Source organism: Macaca nemestrina, chromosome 2 (assembly GCF_043159975.1).
Source record: "Macaca nemestrina isolate mMacNem1 chromosome 2, mMacNem.hap1, whole genome shotgun sequence".
NCBI classification, from domain to species: Eukaryota; Metazoa; Chordata; class Mammalia; order Primates; family Cercopithecidae; genus Macaca; species Macaca nemestrina.
In genome coordinates, this window is record NC_092126.1 from 53265813 (window position 1) to 53287046 (window position 21234).

The 21234-nt window shown below is 41.1% G+C and overlaps 1 protein-coding gene across 3 annotated transcripts in view; it reads right to left on the bottom strand.

Annotated features, from left to right (window-relative positions):
• Positions 1 to 9593: 9593 nt before the first annotated feature.
• The window catches only part of LOC105463689 (glutamate rich 6), a 46246-nt gene continuing 34605 nt past the window's right edge, over positions 9594 to 21234 (bottom strand). For all 3 annotated transcript variants that reach the window (XM_011710904.2, XM_011710902.2, XM_011710903.3), the window contains 3 exons: positions 18864 to 19019; positions 16515 to 16743; positions 9594 to 9864 (listed from right to left, as the gene is read on the bottom strand). In XM_011710904.2, the coding sequence (XP_011709206.2) occupies positions 9601 to 9864; positions 16515 to 16743; positions 18864 to 19019 (649 nt within the window). In that variant the 3' untranslated portion in view covers positions 9594 to 9600. The remainder of the gene's footprint in view (positions 9865 to 16514; positions 16744 to 18863; positions 19020 to 21234) is intronic.

The following is a 21234-nucleotide window of genomic DNA, read 5'->3' on the forward strand; positions in this document are numbered from 1 at the left end:
GCTAATGCAATTTGCTCTCCAAATGATGATACCCATTTTCATTTTCTCCAGAGGTATTTGAGTGTTCCCATTGTTTTTCCATCCTTACTCCTGGATCATCATTATTGGGTAGGATAGAGAAAAAGCACATAGTTCGATCAACTCAGCAAGTTTTAAAAATTGGCGCCCCTTCAAGAAAAAGACAAGTGTCTGTGGATTAAAATCCCAACTCCTTATCCTAGTGCACACAGCTGCCTTCACTGGCTCCTCCTACCTTGCCAGCCTCACCTTGCACCACAGTCCCTGTCATGCACAGTGGCCTCCTTTCTAGCCCTAGAGTGTGCAGGCAAACTCATTCCCATCTCAGAACTTGATGTTCTTTCTGCCTGGAATACTCTTGTTTCAGCTCACTGTGCAACTAGTTTCTTCCCATTTTTATATATTGGCTCCTCAGAGAGGCCTTCTCTGACTACATATATAAAGTAGACCCCTGCTTACCTGATTACTTACTCCTAACACATTCTGAAATTATTTCCATTGGAATATTAGCATCACAAGGGCCACATACAGTGCCTGGCATGTGCTAAATTGGTAATGAATGAATGAATGTACACACTGATGCCTTCTCTACCAGGCAAACCTGTTACCCTTTCCTATCACTTCATCATTCATCCTTCCTGCATTTTGCTGATCACTGGCATATAGATTAGGGTGAATGCAGAGGTGTTGCAGGAAGTCAGGGACCCCAAACGGAGGGACTGGCTGAAGCCATGGCAGAAGAACATAAATTGTGAAGATTTCATGGACACTTATCACTTCCCCAATCAATACCCTTGTGATTTCCTATGCCTATCTTTACTTTAATCTCTTAATCCCATCATCTTTGTAAACTGAGGAGGATGTATGTCTCCTCAGGACCTGGTGATGATTGCATTAACTGCACAAATTGTTTGTAGAGCATGTGTGTTTGAACAATATGAAATCTGGGCACCTTGAAAAAAGAACAGGATAACAGCAATGTTCAGGGAACAAGGGAGATAAGACTTTGAAGTCTGACTGCCGGTGAGCTGGATGGAACAGAGTCATATTTCTCTTCTTTCAAAGGCAAATAGGAGAAATATCACTGAATTCTTTTTCTCAGCAACGAACATCTCTGAGAAAGAGAATGTGCCCTGAGGGTAGGTCTATGAACGGCCCCAAAGGGATGAAATAAGCCCCGTTCTCCTGTAGTGCTCCCAGGCTTATTAGGATGAGGAAATTCCCGCCTAATAAATTTTGGTCAGACAGGTTGTCTGCTCTCAAACCCTGTCTCCTGATGTTATCAATGACAATGCGTGCCCGAAACTTCATTAGCAATTTTAATTTCATGCCATCCTGTGGTCCTGTGATCTTGCCCTGCCTCCATTTGCTTTGTGATATTTTATTACCTTGTGAAGCATGTGATCTCTGTGATCCACACCCTATTCATACACTCCCTTCCCTTTTGAAAATCGTTAATAAAATCTTGCTGGTTTTATGGCTCAGGGAGCATCATGGAACCTGCCGACATGTGATGTCTCCCCCGGACACCCAGCTTTAAAATTTCTCTTTTGTACTCTTTCTCTTTATTTCTCAAACCAGCTGAGATGCTTAGGGAAATAGAAAAGAACCCACGTTAACTATCGAGGGCAGGTTCTCCCAATACAGAGGACCTTGGTAGTGTCCTAAACAGAGGCTCTAGCCAGTGCTGCCTTTCCTTCTGAATGTCCCAACATCTCATGCGCTGGCTTCATCCACCACTGAACCTTTCACTTTGGATCAAAGCCAGGCCACCTCCTTCTACCCTCAGTGCCTGAGATGAAGCCTGTGACTCCTTCTTTTGCTCTCTACCTTTCCAGAAGTCGTTGTGGCCTCCTTCAGTGCTTGGTCAAGGACAGGATTTGCCTGAATCATCTCTGGCCGTTTCTTGCTAATCTGATGGTGTGGGCAAGTTCTCAAGGGGTAGAGCATATACTTATCTACTTATCATCTGGGTATTTGTGACTTTCTGGTCATCATTTGAGTCACCTGTGATTCTGACTTCCAGTCAGAATCAAAGGTTCTCAAGGATTAATTGTTGCTTCTGGAAAAAATTCTGTGATCATTCTGAGATGGGTCATTTGATTCCTTTGCCTTCTTTGCTCCTTCCTCCCTCCACCCCCACATGACATCTACTTCCTGAGCTGAGACATATGCTCTCCTTTTGGTGCTCTCTGTACTTCTTTTTGTCACTGAGCATACCTCGTTGTTTTGTCATGGTCTCTTCTTGTGTCTCATTTTCCCTGAGGACAAGGAACTATGAGTTCTAACTTTATATCACCAGTACTTGGTACAAAATAAGCAACGAATAAATGTTTATTAAACAGATGAACAAATGAATGGATGGAATAAACTTTGAACCTGGAATTAAAACTTTTTATTAACACATTCAGTTTATATAGAGACAGTGCCAGGGCCAGCCATGTTTCTGAGAAATTTGTTACCAGTGGCAGCTCAACTCCAGAGAAAGCCAGGTGTTTCATAAAAGTATTGAAGTGGGAACTAGTTTTTGATATGAATCTATTTTAATCTATTTTCAACCCACTTCGTCAAGCACTGGATAGAGCAGCAAAGAGACACTAAGAATTTTCCTCCATGGCCATGCATATCTCTTGTAGAGATTTTACTTCACTTGTTCATTCATTCATTCATTCAACATTTGTCAGGTGCTAATATGCATTCATATGGACAATAGATCAGGGGGTTGATTATGTTTCCAGCGTGTTGCCCCTTTGCTTAATTGTTTAACAGAGAGAAGCTTCTGTGTTATTTTGAAAATGACACAATTGGGCATCATCTCTGAAGAGTCTAGATGGATGTTACTGTGGTTTTCATTTCCTGGTGTCAGCCCTATAGAGCAAGTATGTGCAAAGTGAATCCCTGGACTTCTCTGTGCATTGTCTAATGCTGGGTCACACCACAAGGTGTAATACAGATGCTCTAGTTATTTTCTTGCATGGCTGTGAACACACACAGTCTTTTCATTACCTGCTTTACACTTGCCAGTTTGACTCAAATCAAGGTATTCCTAACTCCCGGATTTCACTCTGTGTTGTAGGGGAAAAACTGAAACAACACTCTCTCTAAGGAAACGTGTAACTTAAGGAGGCCATAATCACTTGCTGGTTATCTTCTCATTACAGATTGTGCTATCTCAACTCTAGCAAGGGTATTAGATCTCGTGACTTTTTTTTCTTGAGACAGGGTTTTGCTCTGTCACCCAGGCTGAAGTGCAGTGGCATGATTATCGTTCACTGCAGCCTCTACCTCCTGAGCTCAAGTGATCCTCCTTCCTCAGCCTCCCAGTAGCTGAGACTACAGGCATGTGCCACCACACCCAGCTAATTTTTCCTTTTATTTTGTAGAGACAGGGTCTCTGCATGTTGCCGAGGCTGGTCTTGAACTCCTGGGCTCAAACCATCCTTCCTCCTCAGTGTTCCAATGTGCTGGAATTACAGGCTTGAGCCACTGTGTCCAGTCCCTTATAGCATTTTGAAAACAATCTTACTCCTCATTTCATATCTCATTTCAAGTTATTTTCTACTTGCCTCACTTACATTCACCTATTTTTAAAGTTGGATGTATTCCTACAAGGTACCTTATATCATTTCTGGAATAAGACAGAGATAAGCAAAAAAAAAAAAAAAAAAAAAAAAAAAAAAGGCATAATATTTGTTTTGCAGGGAAATGGAACAATAGAATGATCAGGACAAAATTACTTGGTTTGAAGTAAAATCTATTGTTTAGTTGCCCTTGGTGTACCCTCTAACATAGCTGGGGAAAAATACAGTTCATTTCTGGGTTTTTGTTTGTTGATTTCTTTTTTTTTTTTTTTTGAGACGGAGTCTTGCTCTGTCACCCAGGCTAGAGTGCAGTGGCCGGATCTCAGCTCACTGCAAGCTCCACTTCCCAGGTTCACACCATTGTCCTGCCTCAGCCTCCCGAGTAGCTGGGACTATAGGCGCCCGCCACCTCGCCAGGCTAGTTTTTTGTATTTTTTAGTAGAGACGGGGTTTCATCATGTTAGCCAGGATGGTCTCGATCTCCTGACCTTGTGATCCACTCATCTCGGCCTCCCAAAGTGCTGGGATTACAGGCTTGAGCCACTGCGCCCGGCCTGTTTGTTGGTTTCTTTTGAGATAGAGTCTCACTCTGTTGCCCAGGCTGGAGTGCAGTGGTGTGATTACAGCTCACTGCAGGCTCAACCTCCCAGGCTCAAGTGATGCTTTCACCTCAGCCTCTCTAGTAGCTAGGACTACATGCCTGGCTAATTTTTTTGATTTTTAGTAGAGATGAGGTCTCACTACATTGCCCATGCTTGTTTCAAACTCCTGAGCTTAAGTGATCCTCTTGCCTCAGCCTCCCAAAGTGCTGGAATTACAGGTATGAGCCACAATGCCCAGCCAGCAATTCTGTGTTTCTAAGAAATTTTTATTATTATAGTATAACATTTGCTTCTGAATGTTATGGACCATCCAAATCTTATTACTTTTATTTAAATACATCTATTAAAACAACATAGACTCCAATAGCCTTTGCTTAATTATTTTTTTTAAATAAGCTAGTAGTAAATTTACTGTAAAAATGAAAATCCTAACAGTTTCACAAGATATTTGCTTCCAGTTTACTAACAAACAATGTGCATTTAATTTAGTTGGCTTATTTTGCAGTTCTATAATAGAGTTTTTCTGTGGCTTTCTTTTGGGAACAAAAAATTCAGTTTACTTCCTATCTTTCAAAATTCTTATTGGCAATGACTAATTCCCCTGTATGAGATTTAACACAGAGAAAGAGAGAGAGAGAGAGAGGGAAAGGACTGGAATTAAATTGAGCACAATATTAAAGATGACTATCTGGCCCGGTTCTGTGGCTCACACTTGTAATCCTACCACTTTGGAAGGCCGAGTCAGGGGAATCACTTAAGGCCGGGAGTTTGAGACCAGTCTGGGCAACATGGTGAAACTCTGTCTCTACTAAAAATACAAAAGTTAGCCAGATGTGGTGACATGTGCCTGTAATCCCACCTACTCGGGAGGCTGAGGCACAAGAACCACTTGAACACGGGAGGCAGAGGGTCCAGTGAGCTGAGATTGTGTCACTGTACTTCAGCTTGTGTCACAGACTGAGACTCTGTCTCAAAAATACAAAAAGATTTACCACTATTGTTATTTTGAATTATTCAATTCCCTTAAATAAGTCTAGCTGCCTTGAAATATGAGATGATAGATAGATGATAGATGATAGATATAGATAGATGTTTTCCACTTGGGAATATTTTCGTTTTTAATAATTTTTAAAAGAAGCAATGTAAATTTCTTATAAATCGAAGAAAATGTAAATCAAATTAAATGATTGAAATGGGTCTCAATTATTTTAGTGGTTTATTTTGCCAAGATTGAGGATGCGTCCAGGAGAAAGGAGCACAAAACCACAAGAACATCTATGACCCATTCTTTTTCCAGATAAGGTTTGAGATTTCAATATTTATTTATTTATTTGAGACAAAGTCTGGCTGTGTCACCCAGGCTGGACCCGCCCACTTCAGCCTCCCAAAGTGCTGGAATTACAAGTGTGAGCCACCACACCTGACCTGAGATTTCAATATTTAAAGGGGAAAGAGCAGGTAGTAGGGGAAAAAGGAAGGAAAAAAATGGGGAGGAAGAAAAGAGGAAGGAATAAAAGGGGCAAGCAGTTGCATCTTTGGAGTCTTTGATCAGCATTCACTGAATCCACATTTTACATGGGAAAGGAGGGGATATAGGAATAATTATGCATTCATCTCATGCTGGTGAATCTGCATTTTTACATAAGATAAACATAGAGTAGAGGAAGTAGTCAAATATGCATTTGTCTCAGCTGAGCAGAGGGATGACTTTTCCCCATGCCTGTGATGAGAAGCTGTTAATTTACATTGTCAGGTTAACATTCAATGAAGCTGTTTTAGGGTAAAGATATTGGGGCCCCAGAAAGAATTTCCTTTTGAGTAAACTGTGAGGGAAGTATGTAGCCTTTTCTCTTTGTAGCTATCTAATTAGGAACAAAATAGAAAGCAGTTTTGTGTGACTTAGTTCTCAAGCTCGACTTTTTCCTTTGGCATAGTGAGTTTGGAGTCCTGATATTTTTATTTTGTTTCACACCCTTGTTACATGTCATTATCATTTAGTAAAGTAAATAACATTCTGGCATTAGACATGAAGCAACATGGTAAAAGACGCTGTCCCATTATCCTGCTAATCTCAGCCAATTAAGGCCTTTGAGGCTCAGCATCCCAAAAGTGTTTTTTTTAAATGATGTACAACTGGCCGGGCGCGGTGGCTCAAGCCTGTAATCCCAGCACTTTGGGAGGCCGAGACGGGCGGATCACAAGGTCAGGAGATCGAGACCATCCTGGCTAACATGGCGAAACCCCGTCTCTACTAAAAAAAACACAAAAAATTAGCCGAGCGAGGTGGCGGCGCCTGTGGTCCCAGCTACTCGGGAGGCTGAGGCAGGAGAATGGCGGGAACCCGGGAGGCGGAGCTTGCAGTGAGCTGAGATCTGGCCACTGCACTCCAGCCTGGGCGACAGAGCGAGACTCCGTCTCACAAAAAAAAAAAAAAAAAAAAAAAAAAGATGTACAATAACAGATTTCATTTAGGGCTTTGTTGCGATTTGCCGTTATGTGCAGATTTTTGGTGCTATTCTGATACATTTTAGCTCAATTATTTTAATATCTCACTTGATAGAAACTAAAAGTTTACTCGTCAATGAAAAGGAAGAGGCTAAAGGCAAAATGAAAAAAGAAAAAGAGAAAGACTTTAATGTAGATTAAGATGTGAATCTAGGAACCTCTTTTTCGCAAAGATAGTGTGGGGAATGGCAAGAGTGAAAATAAAAAATAAAATAAAACAGAATCCTCAGTATTAACAAAATTCCTAGAAAGAAGGCTAACTAAAGGCAGGAAAAGAAAAAAAGGGAAGTTAATGGATTAATAGCAAGAACCAGACCCCCTATCTCCCAGTTACTCAGCCTCCCTGGAATACTCTATGCTTCCACTTGCTCCTTTCCTTTCCATTCCCTCTTCTATTTCCTCTGGTAGCTCTTAGCAGGGAAACAATATAATTTGACACTAAGTCGTGAACGGTTGGTAGGCCTAATCCCTCTTGTTCCACACTAGCACCAAATTTGGAATTCAGTGTAAGGGGTGTCCCCTGAAACTACATTTCACCCTCTCCCAAAGAACAAAGAGTTGAGAAGTAAGTCCCAGGAAGTGCAGGAGCTACAGAGTTCTGGCACCCTTCTATGTCTTGAGGGTCCTCCACCTCCGACTCTCAACTTTGCTTTCTGTTCTAAAGCAACCCTATCATTGAACTGGCTGAGGTGGTAGGATCACTTGAGCTCAGGAGGTCAAAGCTGCAGTTAGCAGTGAGCCCCTGCACTCCAGACTGGGTACCACAGCAAATCTCTGTCTCAAAATAATAATAATAATAAAAGGCATTCTTGAGTTATTAGGCTGAGGTGGCTCATCTGTAATTTCAGCACTTTGAGAGGCCACGTTGGGAGGATTGCTTGAGCCCAGGAGTTCAAGACTAGCCTGGGCAACACAGTGATATAGGAGTTAAAAAGGAATTACTTAGGCAAATAATGAGGGTAAGGATGTCCTCAGTAAGGTTTTCCTTTTAATGAAAAGCAGCCCCCAAATCATTTTCTTTTCTAACAAAGAGCAGTCTGTAAAATTGAGCTGCAAACATAGACAAGCAAACTGGAAGCCTGCATGGGTGAATACTGGCAGCTGTGCCAATAGGAAAAGGCTACCTGGGACTAGGCATGTTCAAAATGGTGGCTCCATCTTCCCTTCTCTTTGCCAGCCACGTGTACCGTAAGAAGCAGGCAAGCCGGCCAGGTGGCTCACGTCTGTAATTCCAGCACTTTGGGAGACCAAGGCCGGCGGATCACGAGGTCAGGAGATCGAGACCACAGTAAAATCCTGTCTCTACTAAAAATACAAAAAATTAGTCGCACGGTGGTGGGCGCCTGTAGCCCCAGCTGCTCAGGAGGCTGAGGCAGGGGAATGGCGTGAACCCGCGAGGCAGAGCTGGTGGTGAGCCGAGATCGCGCCACTGCACTCCAGCCTGGGTGACAGAGTGAGACTCTGTGTCAAAAAAAAAAAAAAAAAAAAAAAAAAAAAGCAGGCAACTTTGTGCCTGCCAGGCAAAGACATCATTTGCATAATGATTAGGGTGGGGCAGCCAGTTTCCTTGTGTATTATGCAAATGTCACACCTAGTCCAACCAATCTATGGGCCCTATGTAAATCAGACACTGCCTCCTCAATCCTGTCTATAAAATTCCGTGCCAGAAGTCCGATTTGGGCTCCTTTCTCTCTCCCAGTAGACAGCTTTTCTACTTTGTCTTTCTTTTGCCTATTAAACCGCTACTCTTTTGACATGGAGTCTCGCTCTGTCGCTCAGACTGGAGTGCAGTGGCGCGATCTCAGCTCATTGCAACCTCTGCCTCTTGTTCAAGCGATTCTCCTGCCTCAGCCTCCCGAGTAGCTGGGACTACAGGTGTGTGCCACCATGCCCGGTTCATTTTTGTATTTTTAGTAGAGATGGGGTTTCACCATATTGGCCAGGCTGGTCTCAAATTCCTGACCTTGTGATCTGCCCGCCTCTGCCTCCCAAAGTGCTGGGATTACAGGTGTGAGCCACGGGCACCCGGCCTAAACCTCTGCTCTTAAATTCGCTCCTTGTGTCTGTCTGTGTGTTTAATTTTCCTGGCATGAGGCAATGAACCTTGGGTATCACCCCAGAAAATGATGCCACTTCAACAGTGGGACCCCATCTCTTAAAAAAAAAAAGAATGTAAACCAGTAATGCTCAGAATTTGTTCTAAATTGATAATATAGCATATTTCTTGGTATTTTAGTCATTTCGTACACTTTTTTGGACTCCTACCTGTATTAGTCGAGGGGTCTCTAGAGGGACAGAACTACTAGCATAGATGTATATATGAAGGTGAGTTTATTAAAGAGTATTGACTTACACCATCACAAGGTGAAGTTCCAAACTAGGCCTTCTGCAAGCTGAGGAGCAAGGAAGAGAGTCTGACTCCCCAAATCTCAAAAGTAGGGAAGCCAACAGTGCAGCCTTCAGTCTGTGGCCAAAGGCCCAAGAGCCCCTGGCAAACCACTGGTGTAAGTCCAAGAGTCCAAAAGCTGAGGAACTTGGAGTCTGATGTTCGAGGTCAGAAGCATCCAGAACAGGAGAAAGCTGAAAGCTGGAAGACTCGGCAAGTCTGCTCGTTCCACCTTCTTCTGCCTGCTTTATCCTAGCTGTGCTGGCAGCTGATTAGATGGTGCCCACACAGATTGAGGGTGGGTCTGCCTCTCCCAGTCCACTGACGCATATGTTAATCTCCTTTGGCAACACCCACACAGACACACCCAGGAACAATACTTTGCATCCTTCAATCCAATCAAGCTGACCCTTGATTGATATTAGCCATCACACTCCCGATCCTTCACCCAAATAAACCTCAACCAAAAAAACCTCAACAAAACAAATGAAAGCACCATCATTCTTAGTTAAATTTCTTCATTTATTATATTTCTTATTGTCTTCATTGTATCTTGCTTTATACCAGAACTGTGACAGAGGGCAATTAGTTTTAGAGCAAGTGAAGAAAGGTAGGAAGGTTGCTTTAATTTTTCCCAAACTTGGCTTGAGGGAAAATTCACACATCCTTCAAGTTTATGAAACAGGCGACGGATCTTTATTAAACTGGCCAGCAGAAGAAGGTCATCTCCACTCACATATCGGAGGACTGGAATCTCCTCAGGGTTTGGTAGCTTTTCAGCAAAGAGAAAGAGAAGGAAACTCAGAGTCCAGCAGTGAAACTGGGGAGGTGGGAGGAGCTGAGTCATGGCACTTATGTGGGGTTGGATTCCCTGATGACGGTCCACTCTAATTCATCCATAAGCAGGGGCGGTGGTGTTATTCTAATCTGAGTGAGGAAAGAGTTGAAACGCTGTGGAGACTTGAGAGACCAAATGGAATATGGATACCTTCAAAAGCTTATAATTTATTCATGTAGTTTAACCAGCACCTACTGAGGGGATCACAAAGATGCCTCAGACACAGTCCCTTGCCTGGAAAGTGCCCAGTGGGGGAGGTAGGGTGAGTGCTGGTCTGAAGGCTGGGTGCTCACTGGGAAGGCACTGAGAAGAGCAGTTTTCCTCAGAGAGGGTAGGACTGGGAAAAACGAAAACTCCCTTTCCTGCTCCTAAATGTGCCCCAACCTCCAGGAGGCCGTTCCAAATTAGCCTCTCCATTACTCTTCTTTGGCCTCTGCTCTCCCTACTCCCTCACAGCTTTTGACGATTCATGGCGGGTGTTGTCTTCCTGCAGCTGCAGAAACTGAATGGATTTGCCAGGACAGTCTTGCCTGAGGTGTTTTCAGTCTGTAGCTTCAAGGCCAGCCTAGGAGGGGCATTTAGCCTCTCTGGGGCAGGTTAAATGCAAGCAGAACTACTACCCTCTGCAAGCTGAGTGACCACTTACCTGCAAAAGATGATATTTACAGTATCATTTCTGTATTTCACTCCTTCTTCCATAGAAAGGAAGAAATGGAGGATGGAAAATGTATGAGATGGACAAACAACAAAGAATAGGTCAGAATCTTTTACCCCAAATATCATACAACGACAGAAAACTTTTTTACAGATTAAGTCAACGATGGCTCTAATAAGAAAGATTTCTTTTTTCCCCCTTTGTTTCCAGCGGGGTTGGAATAAGAACGATTTCATTGGCAGAATAATTTTAAGGAATTCCTGAAAATCAAAAAGCGATGAGACCATGTGTATATAGAGAGAAATGACCACATGAAACCACTAAGCAAAAACACATATACTCTGAGCTCAAACGCAACAGAAATGGGAAGCAGGAGGGGCTCTGAGGTAAACATTAGGCTGATCAATTGGAAGGTGGGCCCCTCACCTTTTCCTTTATGTTGAGTACTGGTGCCCATGGGCTGAGGCTGGCAGCGGGCACTAGCGCTAGCTTTCTACCCCTTAGCAGCACAAATTGTCTCCACAATTATCTGAAGCAAACTTTAGTAAGCAGAACAGGGAAACAGGAATTCTCAAATCCAAATTGAACGCACGACTGAGAATCACCTAATATTTGACGCCACTAAAGAGAGGCACCAGATTTACCTATCAGCTTATACTCAAGGAAATATACCAACTTATACTCAAGGAAAAAGAATTAGGAGATAGAGAAAGACTTTAGGAAATTTATCCATATTTAAATGGTTAATATTTTCTTAGGGACTTGAGAGAATGTTGTTAAGGAAGAAAAACAACTAGAGGATTTGGAAATTAATTTTATGCATATTATAAAAGATACGTTAATTTTAAACTAACCATTGAAATATAGTGTATTAAAAGACTGAGTCTGTTAGCTGGGCATGGTGGTGCATGCCTGTAGTCCTAGCTACTTGGGAGGCTGAGGCAGTATGACGGCTTGAACCCAGAAGTTTGCAGTTACAGTGAGCTATGGTCACACCACTACACTCCAGCCTGGGTGACAGAGCAAAACCCTGTCTCTAAAAACAAACAAACAAAAAACCCACTGAGTCTATTAGGTTGAGGAAAGCAACAAAATCCAACTACATTTGATTTGAACATGTAACTCAAAACTACATGACAAAGGTTGAAAATCAAAGGATGAAAAAATACCAGACAAATGCTAACAAAGAGAAAGTAAGTGTAAGAATTTAACATCAGATGGAACAGCACTTAAGGTAAAGGCCACTAAAAAGGAAATTAGGAATAACATATGTTGATAATATTACTACTTTTATTGTCAAAATAAAAACAAAACTCTCACTAATACACTAGGGCACAAAACGGGAACAGCTGAAGAGCGAACGAGTGAGGAGAAAGAATGAGCCGGCCTGGGTGAAAGGTACAACTCACAAAGAAGAGAGTCAGCGTCTTTAATTTCCTGATCGCAGAGCTTCAAAATATATACAGCAAAAGCTGATTGAAACACTAAGAACAAGGAAGAAATTCACAATCATTTTGGGAAACTTTCATACATTTCTCAGAAGTAAACCCAATGACATAAAAATAAAAGGATAGAGAGGGAGGTGTGACTAGAACAACTAGACATAGAATTTTGTACCAATAAACTATACAACATTTTGGTTAAATATACATGGAACACTTATATAAAAATTATGCAACCAACCACTAAGAAAATATCAATACATTCTAAACAAGAAGAAAAAAACTGCAGGTCATATTTCCTGACCATTTTGAAAGGAACAAGAAAGGGGTAAATCTTTTGATCTATTTGAAAATTCAGTGACTACTGCATTGAAGTCAAAATAGGTATTCTAAATTATTTAGAAGTGAAAGAAAATGACAGCACTATATATTAAAACTTGTGGCAAATGACCAAAGAGGCACTCAGAGTGCTAGGGAGAAGGTGGGGGTAGGTGTGGCTGGTTTTGATAGATTGCTCAGGAAAGGACTCTGTGCGCAGAAACCTGAAGGAAGTGAGGGAACAGCCACATGCCAAATGGGGGGAAAACATTTTAGGTTGAGGGGATAGCAAATGCAAAGACCCTGTGACAGGAGCATGCCTGGTATTTTCAAGGAATAGCAAAAAGGCCAGTATGGCTGGAGTAGTGAATGAGATAAGGTAATAGAGAGAGACTATTCGAAGACAGAGGTCCAGATTGTGTACTGCATTGCAAGCCTTTATAGGGCCTTGGCTTTCACTCAAGTAAAATTAGAAGTCCCCGGATAGTTCTGACCAGACTTATGTTTTCAAAGTATCATTCCAAATATTGTGTTAGAATGAACTTTGGGAAGACCAGAAGCAGGGAGACTTATTAGGAGGCTATTGCAATAATCAAGCAAGAGATGGATCAGGTAAAGAGGCAGACAAGAATGATAGCACTGGAAAATGTGAGAAGTGTGAGATTCTGGAGGTATTTTGGAGGCAGAGTTTACAGATGAGTTGGTACGGGACTGTGAAACAGAGTATTTAGAGTTGTGAAACTACTCCCGAGTTTTTGTCCTGAACAAGTGAAAGAATGTAGTTGCCATTTTCTGAGATGGAGAGGACTGAGGTTGGATCATGTGTTGAAATCAAATTCTGCTGTGTTGTTTTTTCTTTTCTTCCTAACAGGGTCTTGCTCTGTCACCCAGGCTGGAGTGCAGTGGCACAATCACGGCTCATGCAGCCTTGAACCCCCTGTCCTCCACCCCGCCAACCGTGGGCTCAAGCTGTCCTTTCACCTTAGCCTCCCAAATAGCTGGGACCACAGGCATGCGCCACCATGTCTGGAGAATTTAAAAAACAACTTTCATAGAGATCGGGTCTCATTGTGTTGCCCAAGTTGGTCTCACACTCCTGGGATCAAGTAATGCTCCCATCACGGCCTCCTAAAGTGCTGGGATTACAGGCATGAGCCACCATGCCTGGCCTGTGTTAAGTTTTTAATGCCCTCTTAGAAATCCACATGGGTATGTTGAATTGGAATCAGAGACTTGCAAGTCTCGAGTTCATATGAGATCTACCTGAAGATACAAATTAAAGGGCTATTAGCATGCAGATGATATTTAAGGAAGTGAAACTCGAGATAATCTGAGGAGTGAGTATAGAGAAAAGACAACCCAAGGACAAGCTCTGGGTTCCTCCAATATTTAGAAAAAGGGGAGATGAACAGTAATCAGGCCAGAAAAATGAGAAGAAACAGCTTGTGAGGTACAAGGAAAATCAGGGGAGAATAGCCTTGGAAGCAAGGGAAGAAATGATTCCAGGAAGAAGAGATCATCAGTGTTTAATGCCACTGAGAAATCATTAAAGTTCATATAAATTTAATATTTATATTAAATTCAATATTCTTCAAAATGTAGACACAAAAAAATCTTCAATACTTAATAAGTGGGAAACAAAAACAAATAGGAACCCCCTCCAACAATACAATATGTACATCATCTAGATTTTATGTTTTAAAAAAGATGTATAAAATAGGCTGGGTGTGGTGGCTCACACCTATAATCTCCGCACTTCGGGAGGCCCAGGTGGGCAGATCACCTGAGGTCAGGAGTTTGAGACCAGCTTGGCCAACATGGTGAAACCCTGCCTTCACTAAAAATACAAAATTAGCTGAGTGTGGTGGTGTGCGCCTGTAGCCCCAGCTACTCAGGAGGCTGAGGTACTAGAATCGCTTGAACCTGGGAGGTGGAGATTGCAGTGAGCCAAGATCATGCCACTGCACTCCAGTCTGGGAAACAGAGCGAGATTCCATCTGAAAAAACAAAAAGATGTATAAAATAATTTATAAATACATAGTAAGGAGGAAGGGACACACTAAATTTTGGGTGGTGATTACTTTGGGGAAGAGAGTTAGAATAGAAGAAGAAATGAATGGAATTCTCATTTTTTAAAAAAATTATGTTTATTTCTGTATTGTTTAAATCTTTAAATATAAAAATATATTCACAAGTCACTTGTAATTAAAAAAAAAAACAAACCTAAAGGGTGATTGTGAGAACAATGAGAAAAGTAAAAAACTTCAATAATGAACTCTTCCTTTTGCATCAAAATGATTCTTTTTTGATTAAAATTAATTTCTAAGTGGGGAGAGGAAGGGAGGTGGGGGAGTGGGGGAAGGAAGTAGGGGGAGAAAGAGAGGGGAGAAAGAAGTATCTTTATATTTTGGGTAAAAATGTATTTACTATGGATGTAATGTAACAAAAGGAGGCGATACTGAAGATTTCTAACCAAGAAAGAAGTTTGTCTGGAGCCCAAAAATTTGACTACAGTTTCCAGACTCACTGAAAGTAACTGGAATAGTGCTTAGCACATTGTAGACCCTCGCTCTGTGTTGCCTGAATCTGCAATCTCCCCTTTGTTTGGTGGTCATGAGATATTCCTTCCTGTGTTGAATATTGAGATTCTATTTCCACATACTTAAAAGTTGAAGGCACCTTTGAAATTTGGAGTTATGTGTTCCTTTAAAAATCAATGAAACAGGTCTTGCGCGGTGGCGTGCCTGTAGTCCCAGCTACTTGGGAGGCTGAGACAGAAGAATCGTTTGAACCCGGGAGGTGGATGTTGCAGTGAGCCAAGATCCCACCACTGCACTCCAGCCTGGTGACACAGAAAGACTGCATCTCAAAAAAAAAAAAAAAAAAAAGAAAGAAAAAAATCGATGAAATGGGCCAGGCGTGGTGGCTCATGCCTGTAATCCCTGCACTTTCAGAGGTTGAGGCAGGCGGATTATCTGAGGTCAGGAGTTCGAGATCAGCCTGGCCAACATGGTGAAACCCCGTCTCTACTAAAAATACAAAAATTAGCCAGGCGTGGTGGCAGGCGCCTGTAGTCCCAGCTACTCAGGAAGGTGAGGCAGAAAGAATTGCTTGAACCCAGGAGGCGGGGGTTGCAGTGAGCCGAGATCGCGCCACTGCACTCCAGCCTGGAAGACAGAGTGAGGCTCCATCTCAAAACAAAAAAGAAAAAAAAAAGAAAAAGAAAAAAAAATCAATGGAACAAAGGTCCTTGAAGTTTAAGGGACCTGTTCGAAGTCACACACCATATGTGTTATTTATGTATATAGCTATACATCCATCTCTATTTGTATCCATCTCTACATCTATATTATTTTATTTAGTGCCAAGTACTACCCTTAGTACTTTGCATTCTCATCAAATCTTCACAGTAATCTGTAAGGTCGGAATCACAATTCCATTTTAGGGATAAGGAACTGAAGTTCAAGTTCACTCAGTCAAGTGGCAGAGTTAAGGTTTGAAACTACAGAGAATCTGCAACCTGAATTCCATGTTCTTAACCATCATGCATTATGGCTGGTCACTGAGAATGTACTCAGGGCTGTGCCCTGGGAGAGGCACTGGAGTTACAGAAGTCAATCAGATAGAGATTCTTCCTTTCAGGAGATTGCCATCCAGTAGGAAAGGCAGCACTGTTCAGCAAGCACGGGGATGGAGGTAAGTACACAGAAAACCCATAGAAGGATGTGGTTGAGGCTGACTGGGTGAAGGACTTGGAGGTCTGGGAAGTGTCTCCAAGGAAATGGGGCTTATGATTGGTCTTGAACGTGATTCAAACTCAGGTCTCCTGACGCAGCCCAAGCCTTTCTACCATGGCAGGGAGAAAAACAAACACAACATGAAATCTTTAAACAAAACCCCCAAAGCAGCACTACTCAGGCACAGAGCAAACATGCAATAAGTGTTACTTGGATCTGAGTCTGAACTTAAAGGAGTTTCAGAGTAAGAAACAATAAAGCTGCCTCAATTCCATATGAAGCTTTCACTACATGTTTTTCCATTGAATTCCAAAATCCTAGTGGACAGTAGATTATGCACTAGTGTAATCTATCAGTAATAATACTAACAAAAGTTATTTTACTCTTATTATTATTCTAAATGCTTTAAACTGTTTTTAAAAATGTACCTACCTTCACTTTGGTTCCAACACTGATTCTTGCCTGTTGACCCATTGCTAGAAAAGTTATAGAAATCTTGTCTTGTTCTAAGATGCGGACTCCAATATAACGGTTCAAAGCCAGAAAGACAGGTTTAAATGAAACAAAGGGTGAGGAAGTGATGGAATTTGACCAATTCCAAGCCCTTATTCTGTTGCCGGCTTGATCTGAATATTGACCTCCCAATATATTGATGTATACCCTGGGCAGGAAGGAAATGTAAAAATCATAAACAGTAACACTGTAATAAAATACTGGAATTATCCTTGTTACTTGCTAGCCAAGGGGACTAACAGTTTATGCCAGCAATTAGCATGAGTGGTGGAAACTTCAGGTCATCTTAGGAGTGATAATACTATGACTAAATTCTACACTAATTTGAAGTACTGTATCCCATTTGAGTTCATACTGATAAACTAAAATGGGCCCAAAGGATCAACCTGGGATGAAGGAGTCTGGAAGGATGAAGAGGGAGCAGGGAAGGTTTAGTCTGGAGAAAATAAGATACAGAAGAAGAGTAGATTAATCCTGAAAGAGGAGGAAAGACCAATGCTTAGATTTTCACCACACCAAAATAAAGACTTGTGGCTGTAAATTCTGGGGAAGACTGTGTCGACCTCAGTACAAGAGAGCTGTTTTCTGGCAATGCCCAATGAGGAGCTAGGAGTCCTTCCACGAGTCCTGCCGTCATGGCTGAGTGTGGCGGCAGAGGCTCAGGGAACAGCTCTGTGATCACTGCAGTGGAGAAGAGGTCTGTGACAGAGCAAAGGTGGACACCTTAGACCCACTAGGCGACCCTATCTCTTCAGACCATGAATGCCTTACATTTTACAACATCACTTTTAGCCCCTCACCATCTGAGATCTGGCAGTACTAATCGCTGTGCCATTCTATTCAGTTATCTCCTTCTCATACCCTCTTACCATCCCCACCTTGAGGAGAGAGAACAGATATAGTTCTGGGTACTCAGAAAGTTGGCTTAATTTGAGAATGAATTATTTTTTTAAAACTAGATGACTTGGCTATGGGGACCCCTAGCTAACATCTCATGTCCCCAGTATTGATCAGTGGTAGTAATCTAATAACAAAAGCACAAATGAGAAACCGAGGTGATTATCTTATTGGGTCTGGGAAGGGAAGATTTAGTTTTATCTTGAAATCTGGGTGAAAATAATTATCTAGCTAAAATTTTCTGGATAAGTTAGTCCCTTGTTTATTTAGTAAGCATTCTTTGAGTCTACACTATGTACAGATATGCTGCTATGTAGTAGCAAAGATTCAGGATGTGCCCTGAAGGAATGTCAGTCCGGTAAGGGAAATGGACTTACTACACAAGAGGCAGAGATAGGGCTATGAGAGTATCAAGGAGCCATCTCAGGGTGCCTGAGAGTTCAGTTCACGGGGCAATGGCTTCATAAAACCAATCTGGAAGAACCTATGGGTTTCCAGTCTAGAAACCAACGAATATTGGTGACAATTAATATCAATTACCATCAGAGGTAACATAGAATTGCTCTAGAATCCTGAAAGATACATAGAAATTTTCCAATATACATGGTGGTAATGAATTGACTACTGCTGTAGACAAAAAACACAAATAGCTCGGTATCCTAACTTTCTCAAGACTAGAAGTATAAACTTCGCCAATTATTGGCAGAAGTTCCTGAGATGAGATTGTTATACCTGTATATAACTTAAAGGAAAAGACCTGTTTCTGAAAAGTTCAAAAAGTTTAAACTGTTTTGAAGTTAGAACCCAAATTTCACTTTGTCAGGCTAAATGAAATCATATGAAGTCACATAATTATACATAGTAGGTTAAATTGGGACCAGGATCTTCATTGCTCCGGATATTTTGTCTGTATGTTATTGTTCTTGCTTGTGGCTATAGGACGCTTACTAGCTAGGAATGTATCTCAAACAATAACAACATAGTGTATCAACTGTCTATTGACAAGTTGTTTACACAGATGAAGCAGAATGGCATAGGCTCTAGAGACTGCCTCAGTTAACATCCCACATCTTTAGAGTTACCATATCATTTATCAAGTTTTTTTCTATGTTGTAATTATATAGTTCATATATTCTTACTACATATAGAAATAATACGATGAGCTTTATTTTTATAGTTGCTTGGGATTTTTCCACTGAGAAGCATATGGAATGGTGTAAACCAAAAATGACTCTGAGTTGAACATTACCATCTAAAGACCACTAACTTAAATAAATCTTCTTAAACCCATTCTTATCATTTAAAAAGAAAAAACAAAATTTCCCAGAACGAAAGCCACAAAATGGCAGCAGCAGGAACCTAGAAGCTTACCAGACATTTCCATTGGGATGATAGCAGGAACTTCTGCCAGAGGAATCCAGCACTGCCAAGATAGCAGGGTTAGTGGGCATATCTTCTTGGACTATACAAGTGAAACCATTTACCTTGTTGGGCACTCGAATGATGGCTAGGTTTCCAGATGGATAGCTGAGATCAGATAAGGTCATATAAATTGTTCTAATGCTCCTTGACTATTCTGGGAACAAATTCAATTTATGAGAGCACTCTGAAATGATAAAGCATTCTGAAAATGGGAGGTACTATATTAATACAAAAAATGTTATGCTTTTTATGTGGATCAGAATATACTGATGGGATGCAAGAATACTCAACAAAAAACTTGCAAATGAACTGTCACAATATAAAAAGGATTATGCACCATGATGAAGTAGGGTTTACCCCAGATATGCAAGGTTGGTTTAACATCTGAAAATAACTTAATATACCATCTTAATAGAATAAAGAGCAAAAAACACATGGTCATCTCAACGACACAGAAAAAGCATTTGACAAGTTTCAACCCTCTTAATAATAAGAAAACTCAATGGATTTCAAATAGAAATGAATGTCCTCAACCTGGTAAAGAGTATCTACAAAAAGCCCACAGCTGGGCTGGGCATGGTGGCTCATGCCTGTAATTCCAGCACTTAGGGAGGCCAAGGCAGGAGGATTGTTGAAGCCCAGGAGTTTGAGACCAGCCTGGGCAATATAGTAAGATCCTGTCTCTACAAAACAATTTATTTTTTCATCTTTAGAATTTTGATATTTTAATTAAAAAAAACCCCACAATTAAAACCATACTTAATGGTGAAAGACTTAGTGCTTTCTTCGTAAGATGAGAAACTAAACAAAAATGTCTACTGTTACTACTTCTATTTTGCACTATAAATAGATGTTCTGGCCGGACGCGGTGGCTCACGCCTGTAATCTCAGCACTTTGGGAGGATGAGGAGGGTGGATCACGAGGTCAGGAGATTGAGATCATCCTGGTGAACATGGTGAAACCCCATCTCTATTAAAATTACAAAATTAGCCAGGCATGGTGGTGTGTGCCTATAGTCCCAGCTACTCAGGAGGCTGAGGCAGGAGAATTGCTTGAACCTGGGAGGTGGAGGTTGCAGTGAGCCAAGATTGTGCCACTGCACTCCAGCCTGGGCGAGAGAGCAAGACTCCATCTCAAAAAAAAAAAAAAAAAAAAAAAAAAAAAAAGATGTTCTAGCCATGGAAGTTTGGGGGGAAAAAAAAGGAAATGAAAAGCATCCAGATTGGAAAGGGAAGTAAAACTGTACCTATTAGCAGATGACATGTTCTTGTATATAGAAAATCCTAAGGAATTCATCAGATAATGTATTAAAACCAGTAAATGAGTTTAGCAGGGTTGTAAGCTACAAGATCAATATACAAAAACAAATTGTATTTCTATACACTAGCAGTGGATATTCTAAAAATGAGATTAAGAAGGCAATTCTATTTTCAATAGCATCAAAAGTAATAAAATATACTGAGGATAATTCACTAACTGTTAATACTCATTTCCATATCCAGGCTCATTAGAAGTCCAGAAATAAACACAAGATTGATTCTAAATCACTTTGCAGATCAGTCACAGCCTTCAAGAAAGCTAAGAGGAATAAAGTCAGGGCATGAAATGATTAATAACAAAAGTTGGAAAACCAGACACAGCCTGTAGTCCCAGCTGCTGGAGAGACTGAGGTGGGAGGGTCACTTGAGCCCAGGAGTTTGAGGCCAGCCTAGGCAACATAGCAGGACTCTGTCTCTAAAAACTTTAAAAAAATTTTTAGGCCAGGTAAATTATTTAAAATTTATTGATGTAATTAAAACAAAACCTACACACTCACATAGGGTCTAGGGAACTAAAACTTCATTATGCTTCCTATGCTGTGAAAGTCATTTTTCTGGCTTATTACTGGGGTTTAAGTAAACACTTCGGAAACGATAACTAAAAATGACTTTCTTCTACAAGGGGAGGCTCTCAGTTCATGAAAAGGCCGCCTCATTTTTTTGCTTTTTGTTTTTACTTTCCTCAGATATTATGAGGATCTGAACAGCTCAGAAAGTGTAAATATTAAATGAATGACCTGGCCATCAGGCAGAAAGTCCAAGCGATCAACAACTTGGTGTTCTATGAAATAGATACTGAATTTTGGTGTTAAAAATTTTCTGCTGCTCATGGGTGTGTAAACTAGTATACATTTTCTGGGATGGAGGGATGGCAAAATCTATCAAAGCTTTAAAATATCCAAATTATTCATCTAGAATTTCTACCCCTATATGTTTGTTTGTTTATATATTTATTTATTTATTTAATTTTTTGAGATAGGGTCTTGCTGTGTTGCCCAGG